This window comes from Arachis ipaensis, chromosome B04 (genome assembly GCF_000816755.2).
Source record: "Arachis ipaensis cultivar K30076 chromosome B04, Araip1.1, whole genome shotgun sequence".
Lineage (NCBI taxonomy): Eukaryota > Viridiplantae > Streptophyta > Magnoliopsida > Fabales > Fabaceae > Arachis > Arachis ipaensis.
In genome coordinates, this window is record NC_029788.2 from 128706130 (window position 1) to 128728943 (window position 22814).

The window sequence follows — 22814 nt, forward strand, 5'->3', positions numbered from 1 at the left end:
TAAATCAACTTAACCAACTCAAGGAACCAGCAACCAAATCAAATCAATCACAGTTAAACCAACTTCATTCATTATTTGAGCATTTAATCAAATCACATTCATCTAAACAGCTCAGATTAATCCATAAGACTCGCACAATCACAAAAATATATTTTTCACATCAATATCGATTTATAATAATTTCTTGATATAAAATATGTTTTGAGAAAAATACTACCTCAATCACGACTCAACTACGCGACAATCTTCCTTTTATTCTTGTTTCACAGCAGCGGCATCAATTTTGACCATCCCCGTAGCAACAGCAGCCATCAAACACAGTTCACACAATTAGTCATCCATTTTTAAATAATGAAAACTATTATTTAATTAAAATAAATAATACACTATTCAAATATATTAAAAATTAACTACATCAAATGTGTACAATGAAACAATAGAACGTAAAATAAATAACTACAGATCTAGGTAGTCGTCATCATCGTCGTTGGTCCCGTGACTCTAAGTCGGCAGCGCAGAAGGCGGTGATGACCGTATGCCATCAGCAGGACCGCTGCCACCAGCAAGGTCGATGCCATTGGCGTACATCTGGGCCTTGTACATCTCCATCTGAGCTTGCATCCGCTCCACTGACTCCCGGAACTCCAGCCTGAACTCATCAGTAGATGTCACATGGGTAAAGATCTCTTGATACCTCTCTCAATAATTGTTAAGCACCTGTGCCTGCTGTTCAAGGTTGCGTTGGAGCTACTGCACCTGCAGCCTCAGATCAACGCATTCCTCGAGCTCGACTGGTGGTGGAGTCTGACGACGACCTCAACGTGAATGTGCGGAGGCTGCTGGCGAAGAACGATCTGATCCCGTATACGCGGTTCTTGTACGGCGCTAAGGTAGTCTCGCACCAAACCGCATCAGGATTGACGGCTGCAGTTGCAAATCCATCGGTAACACCCTCCCCACCTTGCTGAGACTACTGACTCGCAGCCTCTAATCTCTGTGTATAGGACTCTTGTGTAATCAACACAAGTTATTGTGATTAGTACGTCAACAGATATATAGTTAATCTCTAATAATTTTATAGCAGGAGATAATTAGATTTATGTTTACTCACATAATGATCCTGAGATCGCTGATAAGCAAATGACATTGCGATCCCTAACGATTAATTTCATCAGATATTCTATCCCCTCCGTTAACTTTTTTGTCCAAAGCTAATGAATTTTGCCTACATATCACATTAATATGCTGCAGTAAAACAAGACAATTAAAACCCTAAAAGATATTTTAGTAGACACTTAAATCTCTAACTAATTTAAACATAAACTTATAATGAACCATGAAGTAGGACAAGTATCCCTAACTTTTAACAAGTCATTGTACCTGCTACTGCACTGGTTGTTGGCTTTGGTTGGTAGTAGCCTTAGTTCCTTTCTTTTTCTAGGTCTCGAATGATGTTACTTTCACCATTTTGATTGATAAACAATACAAATATAAAAAATTGATTTGGCTTGGAAGATTTTTCAGATAATGATCAATCAAGGCATTAGGCCGGACTTGATCACGAACAATACGCTGATCAATGACCTTTGCAAGATCTGCAATTTGAAAGAAGTTAGAAAACTTGTGAATGAGATGAATGAGAAGAGAGGTTTAAAATCTAACAAGATCACGTTCACAACACTAATAGATGGATATTGTTATAATGGGGACATGAAATTTGTATTGGAGATCAAGAAAAAAATGATTGAAAGTTATTAAACTTGATGATGTAGTTTTTACTGCGCTCATATTAGGACTTTGCAAAGAAAAAGAAAGAGAAGGAGGAGCAAGGAACTGAGGCTGCCGTCAACCAAGGCCAGTAACCAGTGCAGCAAATATAATGACTTGTTAAAATTTAAGGATATTTGTCCTACTTCATGGTTCATTTTGGGTTTATGTGTCTATGTTTAAATTAGTTAGGAGTTTCAGTGTCTCCTAAATTTTTTTTTGAAGAGTTTAATTGTCCTATTTTATTGTAGCGTATTGCTGACATAGCAAAGAACATTTTGCCTCTTTGAAATAGTTTCTTGATACGTCATCAACTAACGTGATACGTAGGCAAAATTCGTTAGCTCTAGACGAAAACATTAATGGAGGAGATAAAATGTCTGACAGAATTAATCGTTAGGAGTCGTTATATCATTTTCCAGTCGATAAAAGACAGAACGAGAGTTAGCAAAATAGTTAAGGACCGGAATGAAATTTTACTCTAATTTTATCACAAAGAAAAAAAAAACTCATTCAAATCATAAGATTTTATTATAGTTAGCCCTCATCACAGGGCTCCAATTTTTAGGACAAACAACAATTAACATATATAACTCATTATTTATCATTCTCCCATTATTTTGCCCAATTGACAAACATAATCAAATTCTTTGTTGATTGACCATCTTGTCCTACATTTTTTAAAGTCATTTCCCTCCATTTCAAAGACCTTAATCTCATTTCTTCATTCCCAAGCAATTGCTCCACCTTCTTCCTTATCTCACCCCTTGAAATCAGTTCATTCTTATCCTTTTCCAATTCCAATCCAACCTTCCACACATCACAAATATATAACTTGTTAATAAATTGGTCACTATTAAATGGCCAACATAGAAATGGTACACCCCCACAAACACCTTCTAAAATAGAATTCCAACCACAATGTGTGACAAAACAAGCTATGGCAGGGTGGTTTAGGATCCTCTTCTGTGGTGCCCAAGCCACAATTTTACCTTTACTTCCATGAAATTCTTTAGGATATGATGAATCACTGTTATTCTGGTTGGCGCGAACGACCCAAAGAAAAGGCTTGTTAAGGAGATCAAGCGCGAGTGCTAGTTCTTTGAATTGATTTGATTCCAACACAACCAAACTACCAAACGAAACATACACGACGGATCGAGTTGGTTGTTGATCCAACCAATGTAGGCAAGTTGTGTCTTCTTGCCACAATGAAGAAGAAGCCTTGTTATTATCATAAGTTTCCATGAATGGACCAATTGGTAGGAACCTTGGTGAAATGGAGAATGCTGCAGGCTCAAGATCACAAATAGTGTTGCAAAGCCACCATTGAGCTACTTTGAGTGTTTCCATCTCTTCAATAATATTAGTAAACCAGAGCTTGCTTACGCCGCGCCATGGGAATTGCGCCGTGTCTATCTTAGGCAATCCTGGGGAGAGCTCAATTTCTTGTTTTCTGGTGGGGTGTCCTGCAACCATTACGGAATCATTAAACTCCCAAAGTTTGTATCTGCTAGTTTAGTTTTTCATTTTAATTTCACCCATTTCTAAGTACTAGTATTAGTGAAATTAATAATGTCTGGTCAAATTTTGTTGTTTCAGTGCATTCAATTAATTGAAAATTTTACAAACACAATCAATTTTCCAAGGCCAATGCCAAATCGGCTAATCTAATTTTTGTACAAAAAACATTGCATGAAGATTGGAATTGAAGCTTTGAAATCTCAACGTGATCAAAGTTGTGTAACAAAGTGTGTATTTACATGGGTTACTTTGCACATTTTTAATATATATTTCGTATTTTAACATATATTATATGACTAATTCTACCATAAAGTGATTTTTGGATGTATAAAATGAAGAGAAGTATTTATGTTTATTTTAAAAATAAACAAAAATATAATGATATATTTCATGTGATAGTTATCCAACTATCATATTATATACCGATGACTAATGTTTTGTTATGATTGTAAAATGGTGAAAATTCAGGTGTAGTCAACTTTACGTGAAGTTGATAACTGAATAATTGAGAACCCTTATATGAAAATTTAGTCAATTCATTTAACGTCTTTTAACTATCAACAATAAAGAAAAACCACCTATGTACGGAATCAACAATAAATATATATGTACAACACTCTTTTGTGAATAGTGTAGGCATCAAGAATCAATGGTAAAGAAGAAACCATATACATACCTGAAGAATCAATAATGCCATCATCAATGAGCCTCTGCACGAAGACACCACATGCCAAGGAAGTAGCTGAAGTTGTAGCGAAGAGAGCACCTTTGATCCCTAGTCTGTGGCCAAGTTCCAAGGCAAAACCCATGTTTGTGGTAACAAGTATGCAACTGATTTTGTTCTCAGAGTCTAAGGCATTGACATCTTCTATTAGCTTTGGAAGCAACGAAGGCATGGTTCTCTTTATGGACAAAAGTACTCTTAACATGTCACTCCTATCATCTTCATTTTCCAAACCATCTGGGAGTGTCACAACCTTAATGTTTGACCCTTCAACGTTGGTGTTGGAGCCTAAACAATATTGAAGTTGAAGAATTGAGTTATAGAGAGGAGAAATTACAACTCATATTTCATTTCATCTAATGATATAATACAATTACTAACATAAATTAATTACGGTATTTTAAGATATTTGAGCCTATACATATGTTACATTATTACCTTTGTGGCTGAACTCAGTGTGTAGAAAAGTGACCTTGCAGCCATGTTTGGCTAGAACATGAGAAAATTGCATGAGGGGGTTCACATGGCCTAGAAGTGGAAATGGTATGCAAAGAAAGTGAGGGATTCCCATCTTTGTGAATTGTTTAATTTGTTGGGAAAAATAATATTCTTCAGAGAAAGAATTATGTGAGGGACTCGAGATTAAAGTGTACTATATATAGTGTTAGCTTTGATTTCCAAGTTTTATAGTGACCAATGCTATTGATCTGCCGCTTAGGATGCTGCATTTCGGCACACAAGTCAAGATTGACGAAATAAATGATGATTTTATTGGGTTCATTCACTTTCAAAGCATTTAATAACTATTGACCGAATTATATGTTGATGACCATTTAATATTGGAAAATGTTTGGGTCTAGTGAATCACTACTTCCTTTGCATCTAGTTGCAAAAAAAGGAGTATTGAGAAAATGAGAAGTTTAAAGGAGTAAGATATTTAACTAAAGCGCAAATGGACCAAACCAATTTAGTTTGTAATATAGTACAATTTTAGAAATGGTTTCTTAATATATGTATGTAGTTAACAATTGTACGACCAGGGTAGACACATAATCAAACTATCGATAATCAGGGGAAGGACATCCTTGAAACAGAGGGGGCATGTCTCTGATTTCATCAAGCATATTTACAAATTACTTATTAACAGGGGAAAAAATTTATGCAAATAGAATTCAGCAATTAGAAGTGGCATTACCTAAGGGAATCCCTTTTAACAGGATTAATACAATGTTTGTTGGTGTATATACTACAACCAAAAGATTATCTTCTCCCTATGATCTTTGTGCTTTATATTCACAGTAAGCTATTTTCAATTCCATCAATCATTATGGAAATCCATTGTCTATTACTCTGTTTATCTATTATATCCATTTGTATTAAATCATTCTCTCAACCAAACTTGGTAATCTGTTTTTTTGTCAATAAACTTTTTCCAGCTACCCTCCAACAGGTTCTCCTTAGAGGGGCTCCAAGCAAAGTGTCCTAGCTTCAAAACTAGTGAATCACCAACCCGTGCTACATAACCTTCACTGTTAGCATGGAATATCTTTGTGGGGCTCCTACAATGGATTCCACCCCGCTTCCTAGCCTCAATCAACTCGGTTAGCACATCACGGATGCCAAAATCATAGAAATGGTCATAAAATATTGTGGGCTGCAAAGTATTCAAGCACAATATAAGTCATTGATAAATATGGGGCATCAAAGATGAAGAGACTAACAACAGATTGTCCTCTAACAGAATTGACTTCCTCTGAGGTTATCAAATTCTTAATTTTGGGGTGATCAATAACATATTTATAAGGGAGGTCAGTATGTCATATTTTATAAAATAAGAAGTACCAAGTGCCATAAAGGTATTGCGAATAATATCTCCCAATCTCAGAAGAGCTCAATGTAATTTATCCGAGGTTTGAATCCATTAAGAAGGTATTAGTCTATTGGATGTTAGTCTGTTGAGAACTTACCGTTCCGGGATGAGTCAAGATATATGCATATCCCTCCATGAGCTTGTCTCGTGGAAATGGCCAGTGACCCTGAAAATAACATGAAATGTTATGTCCATTTTCCTCATTCTCTGATAGTATATGCAACAATGTCAAGGCAACAGCGCACAAATTGAGAAAAAGGTCAGACTTTCGAATCATGGTTTGCATTAGTATGTGAATTGTGATTTTTTCAGAAGGGAGAGTGTTTCAAAGACAGAATAGATACCTGAGTAGACCCTGTGTCATGATTCTCTATGAATGTAACAGCACGAGAAGGCCACCATCCCATTACTCCTGTAGGTTTCCCTTGAGGATCTATCAGTCTCCAATATTCACCAAGCAAAGCACAATGAAGTATCCCCTGAAAATCATAATACAACAATATAATGTTAAATTCTAGCCACAAGACTTTCACTTTTTGTTCCCTTCCTTCTAATGAAGTTTTCCACTTCTTTCTATAGAGGGAAAATCCGACATGACTTTATCATCATATTAATCGGCTGATAAATACGCCATCCAGGAAATTTGTTATTTTTCTAATATTAATCGGGTAATATGGAAAATTTCTTGCCCATGAAATCAGCTTGCCACGACTGAATAGTAGCTCATATCTCCTTATATATAGATTTTTCATTATAATAGCAAGCTTCTGGATGTAAGATTACCAAGAAGCTACCATTAACTGATGTGGAACAGAGTACCTTTGTTGTCATATCAAATGCAGCTGAAGTGCCTCCTGTAGCGTTGACCCAGTCAACTATCCGTTGTCGATGAGCATCTATTTATTACAAATTTGAAATATAGCTTTTAAGATAAAAGTATATAACTCAGAGGTTGATATATTTCAGGTTATTGCAGGACCAATAATAAGGAGGATAAAGCAGTAAGTAACGAACCTTGGTTGTAACACAAATTTCCATGTTCATAATTCATGGCGTCCCAATATTCTCCAATGGAAAAAACAGGGTTTGATGCTTCAATATATTCTTTTACGTATGTACCAGAAAAGCCTCTGCAGGCAGATAATAAGGAAAAATCAAATTTTATATTATAATATTTTAATTGTAAAACAAAGGAACTAGAATAACTTCAATGTTCAATTTGATGAAAGAATAAACATATAAATAAAAATGTGTAGAGCATTGCAAAGAGAGACTGCTGAAACACAAGATTTTGTGCTCCCTTAAAAATATTGAACTAATCTATTTTGGTATCACGTTTGCTCAAAGCACCACAGATATCAGATATAAAGATACGAAATTTCTATTATATCATTATTTAGCTCCCATTTCTCATAGTGCAACTTAAAACTGTGACATTTTTTTAGTAAGAAAGCTCCCTAAGAGTTAAACACTTTGAAGACAAGGGAAGTGTTTTTTTTTTCTTCCTTGCAATACTACGCTAACAAATCTTGCAGGCTCTGTTTTACCATTATCCAATGGCTACCAAGCAAGGGCCAAATAATGGTGTTTCAGACTCTAACCTGAAAGGACAACAGTGTACTTGAATTGAGGTTTAAAGAAGAAAAAAAGTTGTTCATACGACACTAAAGACTACAGTATTTTTAAGTTGAATATTTATTCAAAAGTGGCCTCATTAACCAAAATGAAAAATATTTCTTTCATCAATTAATATACTACCAACATTTTCCAGCTACCTACATAAAAGGAATGGAGAAGATTATGCCAATTTATCTGTTGTATTTACTTTTACTGACAATTCTTCCTTATCTTTTCCATTCTTTACTCATAATATAAATTGATACAACTTGCAAGAGAGATTCAGTAGAAATTAGTAAGTAAAGAATTATCTCAAGCCTCCAAAATACTTAGAATGGAAAAAAATTACCTCACAAAATCAAGCCTCCATCCATCATAACCTATGTCACTTCGAAGCCATTTTAACCATTCCTTGATATCTTTCCGTACAAAGTCCTGAGAATGATCAATATTTGGTGCTGCATGGAATATATCACCTATATAAAGAGAATCAGAAAAACGTCTATAAAAATCCTAATAATTACCTGGTAAAGCATTTTGCACTCCCATATTGTGGAGAAGGTGCTATATTTTTGTCTTCCATATGGGGGAGTATCAGTTATGACACATTAGAGAAGTGGAACTCCATAGTTCATACTTCTTTTCAGGACCACGCCAACCTTAGACCAACGGAAAGCGAACACTCAAACTAATTACAAATTACAGGTTTCAATACTTTTTTTTTCTCCCTCATACTTATTTAATTAGGTTTTGTATCATTTGTAGTGGAAGGCCACAGCCTCAGTTTCTCACACAAGTAACTTACTGAAAAGACAAGATAAAACTGTAGAGGATATAATATATATAAAGATATACCACTTGATGGATTTCCACGGCCCTCAAAATTGGGATCGTCACATACAATTGCTTCAGGTCCCCATGCAAGCTTGCCGTCATAAATGTTCCAAACACCATTTGGACTCTGAAACATGTAAACATTGTGAATTTCTGACAGCCCTTTATCAACACTCTATTATGAAGTGTACCTATTGATGAAGAGATTTCTCCATCTAGAGTTCGAATACTAAAAAAGAAAAGAGACCATACAAATCACAGAACACAGCTACTGTATGCAAACCCACAGGTTTCGAAACACATGGCCCATATTTCAGCAAATTTCAGCATAAACCACATGCGAAGACTAGAAGAATTTCTTAATTCCAGTTTTAGCATGTAGGATGTAGCTGAGTTGGATAAACAACCAACATTAGATACTCAGAATGGTTTTACATCTCTATAACATCTCACATAAGAATGATTTGATCAGTATGTGTGAACAATGTACGAAACTTTAACTTGTGCTAAAGGTTAATTAATTTATGCAGAATAGAGAAACAAGAACTAAACTATAGACTACTTGCTCCGTTTATATTGATTAGGCTACAACAGATATAGGAAACTAAAGATAATTGACTAAAACCACAAGCCGCAATTGAATGATTAACGAATTACTTTCATGTCTCCAACTCAACATACCAGAATCTTTTATTATAAAATTGGAGAAAATAAGTATTGTGATTAAGACCAGACACTACCCTTATACTCAATCTAACACCATGATGACTTCAGTTTAGCCCATAACCCATGTCCGAAGAACAAATTTTATAACCTTTTGCACTAAATATATACAAAAAGTTTAGACTAAGCAGTAAATAACTTACCTGTTTCTGTGCACATCGATGATTAAGTACAACATCTCCCAAGACCTATTCACCAATGAAATATCTTTCAAAATTGACGACCATACTTTGCATTTGAAAGTTTGAACATAGGAAAGATAAAACAGGTCTTACTAACAAATACCCTAAGGGCACTACTTAAGAATGTTGCAACTAGAAAGTTTAAAAAGAAAATGTAAATCGAATGTAAACTTTGTAAGTTTCTCAAAGCTAGCAGAAAAGCATACCACCAGATCTTGAGAATGCATTTCCTGTATACAACTTTTAAGGTCTTCCACAGAACCATAGCTTGAATTCAAGTCGTAAAGATCAGAAGGCATATAACCTGCATGTTAGTTAAACCGTCATTAATGCTTGCCGTGCCACAGGTTGACATTGACCACATATTACATATGGCATCTTAAAGTGAAAGTAAACGAGATGACAAATAAAACAGAAAATATAATGACAGATCACAGGAATGATAGAACTGGGTAAAAAAAATGTGGCAAGATGCAAGGACAGAACAGGTTATTATTCCAATGGTACACAATGATGAAAAATATATATATAAGTGAGCTAGTCAAACCTTGGGGAGCAACAGATTGTGTTGGCGGTGGTAGCCACACTGCTGTTATACCAGCTTGAGATAGATCAGAAGATTTAGAAGCTAATTCAGAATACCACGGTTTTCTCCAGCTCTCCCAATTAAAAGCTTGAAACTGAGAAATATAAATTCATCAGAAGCAATGACACTATAGAGGGTAAAAAGTTTCAATAGTTAATGCTCATAACAACAAATAGCAATATCAGAGTTAATGGACCCTTGAAGACAATCCTAAACAATGCATGTGATGTAATGATATACTACATTAGTACTAGATGAAAATCAGCGTGCAAAGGCACTAAATGCTCTAGCATTTCTACATCCACACTATTGTATCAAATACTCAGAACTCTTCCTTTTTTTTATTAAAAAAGAGGAGGATTTTAATTGTGCAATGCATTCGATGTATTGAAAGGTTAAAATCTTTTCAATTAAACATTTCCCCTTTTTTATTTCTTAACAAGTACCTTAAGTTAGCAAAACACTTAAATTATAATCACCAGATCTAAGCAACTCAAAAAGCAATAACCTAATGTCCTACATTTACTCCAAATCTCTCAACTTATTGGGTAAGTAGGTATACTAACCACAATCTCGCGTCCTGTTCCAGTTGCTGACTCTGCATTTAAGTTATAAAAAATTTTAGATGCCAACAAGATAAACCATCCAGAAGCAAAGTTACATATAATTTCAAGCAACGCATTAACACAGCAAAAGCATAGCATCCGGACCTAATTTTGTTTCATCAGGGTCTCCCTGCTTAGCCTTCCTTTTAAGAGCAGTCTCCAATGCATTTCGCTTTTTCTCGAGTGTTTCTCTAATATGTTCATCTAAAGCATCCCCTTGCTTTAGCTTTTCTTGTGCAATGGACCATACTTCATCTTCTTTAGGTAACTCTAAGGGTCTGAATTTTGATGTCAATGGTTCTGCTACACCAATTTTTCTTGGTGGAAACTTGGTAGAAATTTCCTGAATTCTTCTTGCCATCCACTGAGGTATCTCTCTACGAGGACCGACACTTAGCAGTTTCCATTTTTGAGAATCATCAGCTTTCAGAAAGTCTATCCGTCCGCCATTAACAACATAGATGGAATCCGCATCCCCTTCATCTTGCCGGCTTTCCCTCAATAAGAATGATTCCGCCATTTCAGTTCTATGTCTCCATACCCTTGAAGCGTCTTCTGAAGCTTTTAATGATCTCTGAAGTGCTTTGAATCTATTTAGGTAGGCATAATCTTTCAAACGCACCATTTGTTTGGCAGCTTCAACAGTAGCCTTTATGTTCTTCAAGTCAGTCTTAAAAGTCTTGGAAACTGCCTTTGTTCTTTTTGTAACATCGATCTTCATTTTCTTCATAAATGTCTTGATCTCCTCTACCTGCTTCAAAATATTTTTCCCAGTTGACTCCTTAAAATCAAGCAAAGCCCTCTCTGCATCAATAGCTCTTTGTTCAAATGCCTTTTGCTGTTGTCTGGTTTGTTCCACTTCCAACTTCAGTCCATTAACCTCATTTCTTGCAATAATCAACTGAGATTCTAAATCACTTACTATTCCCTGCAACTTCATATTTTCGGCCTGGACAGAAGCAATTTGATCAAATGGAGAGGCATTATCTATTAGTGTTTCTGTGGTTTTTTTTGCATGTTCACTCGCTTCTTCTGCTATAGCTAGGGCTCTCCCTATAGCAAATTCTGACTTTTCCACAATGGATGATATTGTACTTTCAGTTGCATCCATGATTTGCTTTTCAATTAGATGAGCTCCTTCAGCGGCTGTGGTTTCTGCCGATGAAATTTTGAGTTGAGCATCTTGTAGTATATGAATAGTTGCCTGATGGAATGCAATCTCTGCTAACTTTTCAACCTGCACAGCAAGATCAATAGCATCTTGTTTGGCAAGGACCAGCTTAGATTCCAAATCGAACCTCTCTTCAACTGTCTCCTTTAGAGCTTTTTGGAAAAGAGACTTGGCGGCCTCAACTTCTGGTATATCTACCTCATTGTCATGAGAAATCTCTGACATGTACTCCGCCTTTTCGGCCTCAGATTGAGCCAGTTTTTCAAGCAATTGATTTCTCTCCTTCTCAAGAGCATCTTGTTTCGCTTGTGCCACTACAAGAGCTTCCTTAGTCATCGTTAATTCATCTTCTAACCCCGTAGCTTCACTTCTTCCCAAATGACCATCTTGACCAACAACCACCTCAGAGAATGAATCATCTGAATCCTTCTGTCATAGAGGGTAAAATATAGGTTATTTCTCAACTATCACGAAGCAAGAACTCATGTTATTGGGACCTACTTAACAGAATAGCAGAGAAGACATAAAATCTTGCTCACTTCTAGAATGATGAAAACATCCAAAACCATGTACTTTATAAAGATTTCAAAAAAAAAAAAAGAAAGAAATATTGACAAACAAGAAGTAAGACAAATAATTCTAGATCATAATATTCCAAAAGCAATATATTCAAGAGTGTCCTTACAGCTCCAGAGTAAACAATAGAAAATGGTCTGGAGATTCTCTTCTCAGCAAAGAAACAATTCCTGCAATAAGGTAAACAAAGAAGATTTAGGCATTTATTCACTACTTGTAGATAAAGTTATTTTTTTTAAAATACTAATAATAAGAACAAATGTATAAGGTGGCTCCACAAAAATTAGTATGTGGAAGGATACTAAAAAAGATGAATTCTTTAAGCAAACCTGTTTCTAATTGCTGCAAATGAAGTTGTTCTTCTACATATAAAAGGGTGGTTTATAACAAAGGGACGAATCCCAAATGCTGCATGAGGCAACAAAGCAGCTCCCATTCTTTTTTCTTTTCTCTTCACTCCTGTATGTACTACAAAACCATCACATTCAATCGCAGAAGCGAATGTGAGTTGTAATTCAAACTATAGCATCACCAAATCAAGAACTCACAAAACACTTACCTTCTTCCCTTTCTTTTCTATCTTTCTTCCTTCTTGTCTTCTAAACCTTCGTAATAAGTGATATAAAATTGCAATCATCAATGATGATACAGAAAGCTATTAGAAGTGAAAAACATAAACGAAGGACATGCAACTTGGAAATGAAAAACAAAAAGAAAAGGTTTTAGAATCTTTACCTGATTCAAGAGAATGAATGAATGAAGAACAGAATGAATGATGGAATGATAATAGAGGAGGTGGAAATGTGATTGTGAGGTGAGGGACGGGAGGAAGGTGCTACTGTATTTCAATGGCGCTGACAACGACGGAGGCTTTCATGGCCCAGAAAGTGTTGAATGGCGAAAACTATCATTTTTTGAAAATATACCAAGAAAGAAAACAATTAGAAAATTGGTTTGACGAAAATGGGAAAAGAAAAGTGTCACGTTCAGCTCAAGTCAATGTATATATACTTGCGCTTTGCAAAAGGCAAAAGGTGTTTGCGAAATGAAAGGAGTTGAAAGCCAGAAAAAATAAAAAATCTACGACTACGAGAACTTCACGAGACGCTGCTCTTTTTACCGGCGTAACTATCAGATTTATGTTTTTAATAGTGAATTTCAACATTAGTAATTTTTGTTGATGTAATAATATACCACTGCATGTCCATGCATAAAATTTAAATAATTAATTGTAGATTTTTATTATTTATCTTTAAAATATTTAAATCTAAATCAATTTAAATTGAATTTCTTATTTAACCTAATTTAAACCGAAAATCTAATTTAAATTTATTTGGATTCTAATTATCGCAAACTGCGTGGATTGATAGTAATAGTATCTTGTACAACATTGAGACTAGTGGTACAATTTAGAAATTTTAAACAGTATATTAATCTATTTTAAGTGATACGTGACGCATGAATTACTTGTTGAAAGCTCCATGCCTCCATCCCACGGATCAAGCCGGGCCCAATGAAATTGAAAAAGCAATGTATCCTACTTAAGAACAGCTCATCACTCATCAGCCACAATCAAATAATGCTCATTCATTCTTTATAGTCATATATATGGTACTCTGCTAATGTACACAACTGAACTAGTGACTGCATAAAATTCACTATAATTTCCTACCACAATTAGATTTTTTTTTTTAATTTTATTAGGCTAACAATGGCTGTATGAAAGAGTGCACAATATATATTTCACAATTAGTGAAACGAAAGCAACAGAATATGCAAATGAATGCACACAAAGAACACTCATATTTCGCGTTTTCGCCCCACCCAGAAGACTAGACAACACAAAATGGAAACTCTCTAGGTCCATGAGAGTGAAGAGAGCTTGTAATGTCAAGAATATCTTACAATAATGCGGCATCAGTAAGATGGACCCTTAGGCTCTTAATAATAAAAGCCAGCAATTTCAAAAATCTTCAGTCTCAATACTTCAATTGATATGAATTGAGTGTAAAAAAAGCAGGAAATTACGGTTTAATATTTATTCTAGGTAGAGACCGCCTCACCATTGCAGCTACGAGAAATTGATAACCGATCAAATTTAATACAAATACAAGATATATAAGACAATTGTTAATCAACAGCTGATATAGCCAAACAAAACCCAAATAGTTCAGATTTATCAACTGTGTATAAGAATCAAAGCTAAAATCAAGTAACTGTTATAGCAACCTAAAACTACTGAAGCTTAGCCATTAATGAAATCAAGTGAAGTCTACATGCAAAGACAATTAAGCAAGTAGAAGTTTAGTAATGTAGTAACGTCAGATCTGAAATTTCAAAATCTACTAATACTTTGTTGTAACAGTAATACAAACTAGACATCAAATACTACTACTAAGATTAACACACAATTTGCTCAAAGCAGATACACATTAACATTTTAATTCAGCAAAAGACGAGCCCTCATTACAATAGAACATAGAATTGGGATTCATTAACATTCTAAAAACCCTAGAATCTACCAGGACCGAAACTTAAGCCCTCTCGCCTCTGATTCTGCGAGCCAACTGAATATCCTTCGGCATAATGGTGACTCTCTTGGCATGAATGGCGCAAAGGTTAGTATCCTCGAAAAGACCGACGAGGTAAGCCTCAGCAGCTTCCTGTAGAGCGGCGACGGCGCTGCTCTGGAATCGGAGATCAGTCTTGAAATCCTGGGCGATTTCACGAACAAGACGCTGGAACGGAAGCTTACGAATCAAAAGTTCAGTGCTCTTCTGGTACTTCCTGATTTCTCTCAGAGCCACCGTTCCTGGACGGAAACGATGAGGCTTCTTAACTCCTCCGGTCGCCGGAGCTGACTTTCTGGCGGCCTTAGTTGCCAGCTGCTTCCTTGGAGCCTTACCGCCGGTGGATTTGCGAGCTGTCTGCTTGGTACGTGCCATGTCGATTAGAAAGTAACGGAAGAGAAAATAAGAGATTTGATTTTCTCGAGAAAGTGTGAGGAAAATTTGAGAGGTGGTGTGAATGATGGGAAATTGGGGAATTGTTATATAGCTGCAGATTTTGGGGGTGGTGAAAGGCGGGAAATGAAAATGGTAATGGGGAGAATGATTTGAGGAGATTGTAGCCGTTGATGGAGAGAAGAGGGCTTATCGACGGTTGTGAGGCTTTTAAAGTTGGAGAATGGGATCGCGATCCGTGGCAGTGAGATTGTAACCAATAGAGTTGTCTCATTAAGCTCTTTGTCCTTGGCAAATGCTAATTACTATATTTCGCACATAATCCATATAAATAAATAAAGAAAAAGTAGGATTTTGGTTCTTAACATATAGATAAAAAAAAAATTTGTTTTTAATTTTTTTTTAAAAATAGAGAAGAAAAAACGAGAAAGGAAAGAAGAAGAAGTTGTGCACAATCTATCTCTGCCTCCGCTTTCGCCGCCATTCTGTACGATTTTGGTCACAAAGTAAGGACGATTTTAAAACTAAGTCTTTAAGGAGGATTTTGTAGGTTAGGAACGAAAAAAATTTCGGCTTATATTTTAGAGATCAAAATCATACTTAGTGCTTGTTTGGACGTCATTATTTTGATAAAAAAATATCTTTTTTCAATGAAATTTGTTTTTACCGTGTTTGGCAAATTTCTAGTAGTAAAAGTAAAAGCACTAGAAAAATAAAAAAAAAACATCTTTGTTTAAAAGATCTTTTTCTCTTAAAAAAAGATGTTTTTCATGTAATAAATAAACAAAAAAATATTTTTATATTATTATATCCAAACATAGTTGATAGATAAAAAGAACTTTTTATGCATGAGATACCCAAACATAGTGCTTGTTTGTGCGCCATTATTTTGATAAAAAAATATATTTTTTCAATAAAAATAAAGATCTTTTTTTTTAGCGTGTTTGGTAAATTTTTAGTAGTAAAAGTAAAAGCATTAGAAAAATTAAAAACAAAATTTTGAAAAGCTGTAATTTACATTTTTTTTAAAAGATCATTTTTCCTTAAAAAAAGGATATTTTTCATGTAATAAATAAATAAAAAATATTTTTATATTGTTATACCCAAATATAATTGATAAATAAAAAGATCTTTTGCATGAGATATCCAAACATAAAATTACTTTTACTTTTTTATGAGATCTTTTAAAAAAAGATAACTCAAAAAAAGATCTTTTCTTAGCTCACCCAAAACAAGCTCATAAAATTACTTTTACTTTTTCATAAGATCTTTTAAAAAAAGTTAACTCGAAAAAAGATCTTTTACACCCAAACAAGCTCCTAACCCCTAAATAAACAAAGACAATTATTTCTGTATTTTTTAAAAGTTAGAGAATAAGTTATTTTTTAATATATCATCACATAATAAAATTAATTATACTCGTATTTAAGAAATTGATTAAATATTTAATTATTTCATGTGTTAAAAATCAAAAATTATTTTTCTTATGGATGCAGGGGTGGTGTATTGGCTGGATATTGGCTAAAGATAGGTATTGCCGAAGTATGAAACTCACGGTCTGCGACGTGGCGGCACTCCTTCAACACGCCAGGGGGGTGCTGACTCACCACTGGGGGTGTGGTGCCTGGAGTCTGGAGACCCGTGAAGCGCAGCAGAGGTTCGCGGAATTCCAATGCTGCTGCTGCACCACGCGAGGAGCGTGTTGCAGGCTGCCTGCATGCAGGGGACAGCTCCCCTTCGAGAACCAACGAGCTCTCTCCTTCTTCTATATATATGCATTCTTCTTCTTCTGCCATTGTTAATCAAATAGGTGGTGAAGCAAAGAAATTAGAGAGAAAGAAAGAAGTGTGGGCTGTCTCGGTGTATAGGTTTAGAGTGAAAAGAGTGTAGTGAATAGTAGTGAGTAGTAGTTAATAGTAGTGAGATAAAAATTTTTACGGTAAAAAAAAATTCTTAGTTTAAGGGATTAAGAAAAAATGGTACGAAATTATATGACGCCCGAGAAACATATTATCAACTATTTGCATCATCTTATTTATACAAGTTGGTAAATTTTAAAAAATAAATAAATAAGCTATGTTATTTATTTTAATAAATAAGATATTAAAATAAATATGTGAATATTTATTAAAATATTTATAAGGATTATTATTTAATTAATGTAACATATATCTTTGTTGATGCAGCCTAACAAGAATTTGTTGGTGCGTAAACTGGATCCGCCACAGTTGTGGAATCCGATGGTGGAGAACTACTTACGCGCCACGGGATTCTATCACGTCTCTAGAATTGGAGTCATAAGAGGATTTCACCACATGTTAGCTGCTCTGATTGAAAGGTGGAGGCCAGAAACCTACAGCTTTGTATTGCCGGTCGGTGAGGTTACAGTGACATTAGAGTATGTCGTTCATATATTCGGCCTACCCATTGATGGAGAGCCTGTCAGTGGATGGACAGATAGTAGTAGCGACTTCCTTCAAAGTCATAGCATAGCGATATTCGGTCGTGAGCCATCAGTCAATCATTCTTCGAAGTCCTATATAAAGCTGGGTTGGGTTCGACGTATCAGAGACGCAGAGTCGTTGGACACTGAGGAGTCCATCAGGAGATACGTCAGATGTCAGATCTTCTGTTTGTTAGGGTCAACCCTATTCACGGACAAATCGACCACATATGCCCATGCGAAATATCTACTATTGCTTCGCGATTTCGAGCAGATCCATACTTATAGTTGGGGGTCAGCATGTCTCGCGCATCTTTACAGAACACTATGTCGTGCATCACGATATGATACAAAGGAGATGAATGGCCCTCTGAATCTGTTGTTTATTTGGGCATGGAAGCGAATGCCGTGTCTTGCTCCCGTACCGAGACAAACCCTTCCACCGGCCGAGATACCAGTTGCCAGGAGGTAATATGTCTTATTTTAGTCATGTGTTATATTCACGATGCATGTTTGACTTATGGTGAGTTATTTAAATTTTTTCAATTAATAACGTGTCAGGTGGAGTCATTCGGAACGGACCACAGCGTGGTTATCGAAGACCGTAGAGACATTCAGTCATGATATAGACTACATACAAGAGGTAAATAGTTATGGTTTTTCTGATCCATTTTTCCAACCATTATTGTTAGGGTTCTAATATACCAATAATACTGTGGCAGTTTGAATGGCGGTCGTACCACGGATTGATCGTTCCCGACGAGTTGCATCCCATCTTGAGGTGTGTGACATCGTTGCTCCATTGTTGTCGTTCGAGTGTGTCGAGTGGCACCCTGCGGACCGAGTGATGCGTCAGTTTGGATATGCACAACCTCCTCCGCGGGCAGCAAGGAATATTCCACTTGACCAGCATTGCATCGTTGTACGCGGAGTGCAGCTTCATGACTGGACAATTTTGCATGGGCCATGGATAGCGGAGTGGGCCAACAGGCGACACAGTCGATTGCGGGATCAGCACCCCCTTCCGACCTGGGATTTTTTACCGACGGTGGAGTACCGGGATTGGTACATACGCTCCTACGGACATCTGTTGAGATTGACGGGGTACGTTTCTCATCATCCACAGTCGCCTGCCCCACAGCCACCTGCCCCACAACCACTTCAGCATGCAGTGTTTGAGCCGATTCCTTATTATATACCACAGCCACCGGCCTACAGTCATGGTAGCCAACACACTCAGGGCAGCCACCACTCTCAGCACTCTCAGCACAGCCACCACTCTCAGGGCCACCATTCTCAGCATAGTGACCAGGGTCAGTCCGGCCAGCATCATGATCCCATACTTACCATTCCTTCCGTTTATGATTGGTTTGACTTCTCCAGCGACGGACATGGAGATCAGCAACTACAGCATTGGACCAATGCTGGTTTGTGGTATCCCTTCACTGTCGGTGTCGGCTGATCCACATAGGGCATCAGTAGATATGGCCCATGATTTGCGGGGTCGTACTTCCGACCACACGTCAGGGAGTGCGTCATGTGATAGTGATTTTATCCAGCGTCAGCGGGCATACGCAGTTGTTGACACGCTCAACTCCGGTCCATCCACTCCAGTAGAGGCAGGCGGGTCGGCCGCTTCGACAGATGCAGGTGGGTCGGCCGCTCCTACAGAGGCAGGTGGTTCGGGAGCTCCGGGGGTGGATGATTCAGTTCGAGGTCACCCATATGACCTACGGACGGAGCGAAATCCACCTGATAGGTATACTCCATCGCGGTTCGGTCAAGGCATTATAGGTAAGGGACTGAACTACTTAGTTGGAAAGAAGTGTGCTTTGGTTTAGGTTATCTAGATTTTATTTTCAGAATTAAGGTAATGTAAATCGTGTTTAATGTTTGGTTTGTTAACTTATGTAACCCGTAGTTCTTTTTTGTATATTTACTTAAGGAAATCAATTAATGACAATATTAAGCAGACATTAAAATATCAATAGATGGACTTCAATTGAAAAATACAAACACGTCTAATTTCAAAAGCATCAACTGACAAAATGCAAATTAAAAGGTACAAACATGACCATATTAAACTACGAACTAGCACCGCTCGGTCCAGCACGCTGCGGACTCCTACTCCGACTATGACCCTGAGCACCACAGAGACGGCATATCCGAGGACCACGCATGTCACGTGAGTCCATTTCATTCAAGTATCGGGTCAGTTTGGGTCTGCCTTTAGACGTTCACCTCAGGGTGGGATTAGCGACCAATGTGGGTCCCTCATAAGCAGGCCATGTCTCGGGATCTCCTAATGGTGTGAACTCAAATCTATATACCTTACAAACCTCCGCCATCTTGTACACATCATGCACATACAACTGCCAATCGAGACGCTGGTTAGCACAACAAGCAATAACATGGCGACATGGTATTCGTTCAACCTGAAAGTACCCACAGTCACACGTCCGTCGTGCAAGATCAACAACTAACACCTTTTCAGTAGTCATTTCGTGCACCTCAAACACATCATTTCGTCTATCAAAGCGGTGGACAACTATATTCCCAGCCTGTTACATATTTATTTCTATCCACTGTTGCGCAAATACAGAGTACGTAAATCCAGCACGCTTGCGTTCGTGAGTCTCGGCACTCTTCTGCGTAAAGAGTTCATTTAACCTATAATATGTTGCTTGGACCAGCGCCAACACAGGTAAATTACGGGCACCCTTCAACACTGAGTTAATGCACTCGACAAGGTTCGTTGTCATATGGCCCCATCGATGTCCCTCGTCGAATGCCAATACCCAATGTCTGAGTCCAATGGCATCGCACCACCTGGCATATGCCTCGCCTCGCTCTTCCAACCTCTTATAGTTGATATTGTACTCCTCCACCGTTTTTGAATACCCTATGTTGACAACAAGCTTCTGCAAGTGAGGGACTTTGAATGCCCTTAAGAAGTTACTGCCAATGTGTCTTATACAAAACATCCATCATGCTCTTGGAGGTTGCCAGTCACCACCGGAACGATTAACTGCTGCCCGTATTGACTCATGCCGGTCTGAGATCATACCCACACCGTCTTTTCTAACAACATACGTTCGCAGATTCCTGAGAAAGAAGTGCCACGCATTAGCTGTCTCCCCTTCCACCAAGGCAGAGGCGATGGGCACAATGTTCTGGTTCCCATCTTGTGCAACAGCGACTAGAAGTGTACCTTTGTATTTTCCGTATAGGTGTGTGCCGTCAACCTGAACCAGGGGCTTGCAATGCCTGAATGCTCTAATGCATGGATTGAAACTCCAAAATACACGATGAAGTATTTTTACACCTTGTGCCTCCTCATTCCCGTTGTACAGTGGTCGTGTTTCTATTTGGACAACTGAACCAGGCATCTTCTGCACCATGACCGAGAGCCACCATGGCAAGGCTTGGTAAGAATCTTCCCAACCACCGAAAACTTTGGCTATGGACTTCTGCTTTGCCAACCAAGCCTTTCGGTAACTGATGGTATAGTTGACACTTGACTAGACTTCCGCAATTACAGATTTCACTTTGATGGACGGGTCCATCTCGACCAATGGCCTTATAGCCTCAGCAACTGTATCTGAGTCCAACTTGAAATGATCTTGTGAAATCGTTCCGATCGTGCACGTGTGCCTACCGTTGTATCTGCGTATCTCCCAACAACCTTTTTTCGTATCAAGTTGGCTCGGATAAGCCAGTCACATCCACGCCCGTACATCTTGCATTTTGCATAGAACGTCTGTGGCTCAGACTCATACACATCATAGTCAACTCCTCTAGATATAGTGAAACTTCTAATTACTGCGACGAATGACTTTCTAGAACTGTATTCCATTCCAATCCGGAACTCTCCGTCCTCAGGATCAGCAACGCCTACAGAAAGCCGAAATCATCGTTTATTAATCAATCCAAAGTATAAACTAACAAAAACTTATTACTTAGTCAACACGTACCAATGTTTGCATATTTCAGAAACTCGGGGGCATGCATGGCGTCGAGATCCAACTCACGCATAAAAGGTGAAATCCCCATCGGTTGACTGCTCGAGGGATGAACCACTACATTCTCTGCTGTTGCCTCAACTCCCACATCACCATTCTCATATTCGTCGCCAGCTTCATAAGTGGCTTCGAAGTCCTCTTCGCTGTCACTATTCATTCCTTCGTACACTGCAGCTCTATCATCATCTATATCTATATCATTTTGAACCGCTACTGGCTCTACAGCTTCAAACTCAACGTACAACTCAATCTGTGGGTGTCGCATCTGAGTTTGCCGGTGAATTTAAAACATATTCTGCATACTCGCTTCATCAGTGATTGGCATGGTATCAAACTGTACTAGGCCACCAAAAACTACAACCGGATTCCGGTACAAGATTCTGCTCACTCTCATTAACGTACCGTTCTCCATGGTTTGACAGAGGCTATTCTGCAGCTCCATTAACGTCATCGTGCATGGAACCCCAAACGAAAACGGATTCTGGGACACAAATCTCAATCCCTCATGAGTATTATGTATTATCTCACCGTTGCGATACACCACCAAGTTTGCGGTGCCCTCCATTACACTAACAACAGCCTCAAAGAACACTGAAAACACACTCAAATCTTATTCAGTATGCAAAACACCATCGAGCTCTGCCTTATATAGAGGGGTGCACCTAACACGCCCCCACGTGCTGTTTGCCTCAGCCAATCACGCTTTGACACGTGTCAGCACGCCCCCGCGTGCTGACTCAGCACGGCCCCCACGTGCTGCATACTTGGATCAATCAGTCTTCGACACGTCAGCACGCAGGGGTGTGCTGACCCAGCACGCCCCCTACGTGCTGCCTCTCCCAAGCCAACCAGCCATTGCCACGTCAGCACGCCCCCTGCGTGCTGCCTTGTTGGCTCAACCACACCGTGCCACCTAGGTTCCACGCCCCCCACGTGATTCAGGCAACACGCCCCCTGCGTGTTGTGCTTCCATCTGACACGTCCACCTGTGTGTAATATACACAGTATCTCCATTTTTAGCTAATACACTACAAAGTTTTCCATATCCAAATTATTCCGCCGTTAAAAATATACTGCATAAAATGTGTTTATTTATCTACTTTGTAAAGAGCTAACAATCAAAACTAGACACTAAAGTGCCAATGAGTAATAGCTCAAATGACATAATCTCCCCATACTCAATTAAGAGGTACGGGTTCGAGTATCA

General features: G+C 37.8%; 5 protein-coding genes across 5 annotated transcripts; 1 reads left to right on the forward strand and 4 right to left on the reverse strand.

The window, feature by feature from the left end:
- On the reverse strand, window positions 2270–4657 carry LOC107638146 (UDP-glycosyltransferase 83A1-like). The gene is made up of 3 exons (XM_016341315.2): window positions 4454–4657; window positions 3968–4303; window positions 2270–3236 (listed from the first exon to the last, which is right to left on the reverse strand). The coding sequence occupies exons 1-3, from the start codon at window positions 4584–4586 to the stop codon at window positions 2383–2385; spliced, it is 1323 nt and encodes a 440-aa protein (XP_016196801.1). The 5' UTR covers window positions 4587–4657; the 3' UTR covers window positions 2270–2382.
- On the reverse strand, window positions 5013–13276 carry LOC107637326. Its single transcript, XM_016340756.2, has 16 exons — window positions 12915–13276; window positions 12739–12784; window positions 12509–12647; window positions 12289–12349; window positions 10538–12032; window positions 10394–10425; window positions 9789–9921; window positions 9448–9545; window positions 9203–9247; window positions 8358–8463; window positions 7852–7978; window positions 6900–7015; window positions 6705–6781; window positions 6230–6364; window positions 5983–6051; window positions 5013–5669 (listed from the first exon to the last, which is right to left on the reverse strand). Exons 3-16 carry the CDS (start codon window positions 12613–12615, stop codon window positions 5397–5399), a joined length of 2874 nt encoding a protein of 957 aa, XP_016196242.1. The 5' UTR covers window positions 12616–12647; window positions 12739–12784; window positions 12915–13276; the 3' UTR covers window positions 5013–5396.
- Window positions 14488–15188, reverse strand: LOC107635405 (histone H3.2). The gene has a single exon (XM_016338877.2). The coding sequence runs from the start codon at window positions 15122–15124 to the stop codon at window positions 14714–14716; it is 411 nt and encodes a 136-aa protein (XP_016194363.1). The 5' UTR covers window positions 15125–15188; the 3' UTR covers window positions 14488–14713.
- Window positions 17323–18285, forward strand: LOC107637327 (serine/threonine-protein phosphatase 7 long form homolog). The gene is made up of 2 exons (XM_016340757.1): window positions 17323–18053; window positions 18147–18285. The coding sequence occupies exons 1-2, from the start codon at window positions 17323–17325 to the stop codon at window positions 18283–18285; spliced, it is 870 nt and encodes a 289-aa protein (XP_016196243.1).
- LOC107637328 lies at window positions 19823–20569 on the reverse strand. The gene is made up of 2 exons (XM_016340758.1): window positions 20186–20569; window positions 19823–20146 (listed from the first exon to the last, which is right to left on the reverse strand). Exons 1-2 carry the CDS (start codon window positions 20567–20569, stop codon window positions 19823–19825), a joined length of 708 nt encoding a protein of 235 aa, XP_016196244.1.

Bases quoted from the DNA above. Each gene is read 5' to 3' on its own strand.
- LOC107638146 (XM_016341315.2), bottom strand. From the start codon at position 4,586: ATGGGAATCCCTCACTTTCTTTGCATACCATTTCCACTTCTAGGCCAT. The intron at 4,304-4,453 runs GTAATAATGTAA...AATATTGTTTAG, and splicing joins CACTGAGTTCAGCCACAAAG to GCTCCAACACCAACGTTGAA. The intron at 3,237-3,967 runs GTATGTATATGG...TAATGGTTGCAG, and splicing joins TGGCATTATTGATTCTTCAG to GACACCCCACCAGAAAACAA.
- LOC107637326 (XM_016340756.2), bottom strand. From the start codon at position 12,615: ATGGGAGCTGCTTTGTTGCCTCATGCAGCATTTGGGATTCGTCCCTTT. The intron at 10,426-10,537 runs GTCCGGATGCTA...ACTTAAATGCAG, and splicing joins CCCTGATGAAACAAAATTAG to AGTCAGCAACTGGAACAGGA. The intron at 9,248-9,447 runs GTATGCTTTTCT...ATTGGTGAATAG, and splicing joins TGCATTCTCAAGATCTGGTG to GTCTTGGGAGATGTTGTACT.
- LOC107635405 (XM_016338877.2), bottom strand. From the start codon at position 15,124: ATGGCACGTACCAAGCAGACAGCTCGCAAATCCACCGGCGGTAAGGCT.
- LOC107637327 (XM_016340757.1), top strand. From the start codon at position 17,323: ATGCAGCCTAACAAGAATTTGTTGGTGCGTAAACTGGATCCGCCACAG. The intron at 18,054-18,146 runs GTAATATGTCTT...ATAACGTGTCAG, and splicing joins GAGATACCAGTTGCCAGGAG to GTGGAGTCATTCGGAACGGA.
- LOC107637328 (XM_016340758.1), bottom strand. From the start codon at position 20,569: ATGTTTTGTATAAGACACATTGGCAGTAACTTCTTAAGGGCATTCAAA. The intron at 20,147-20,185 runs GTATTTGCGCAA...AATATGTAACAG, and splicing joins GTGCTGGATTTACGTACTCT to GCTGGGAATATAGTTGTCCA.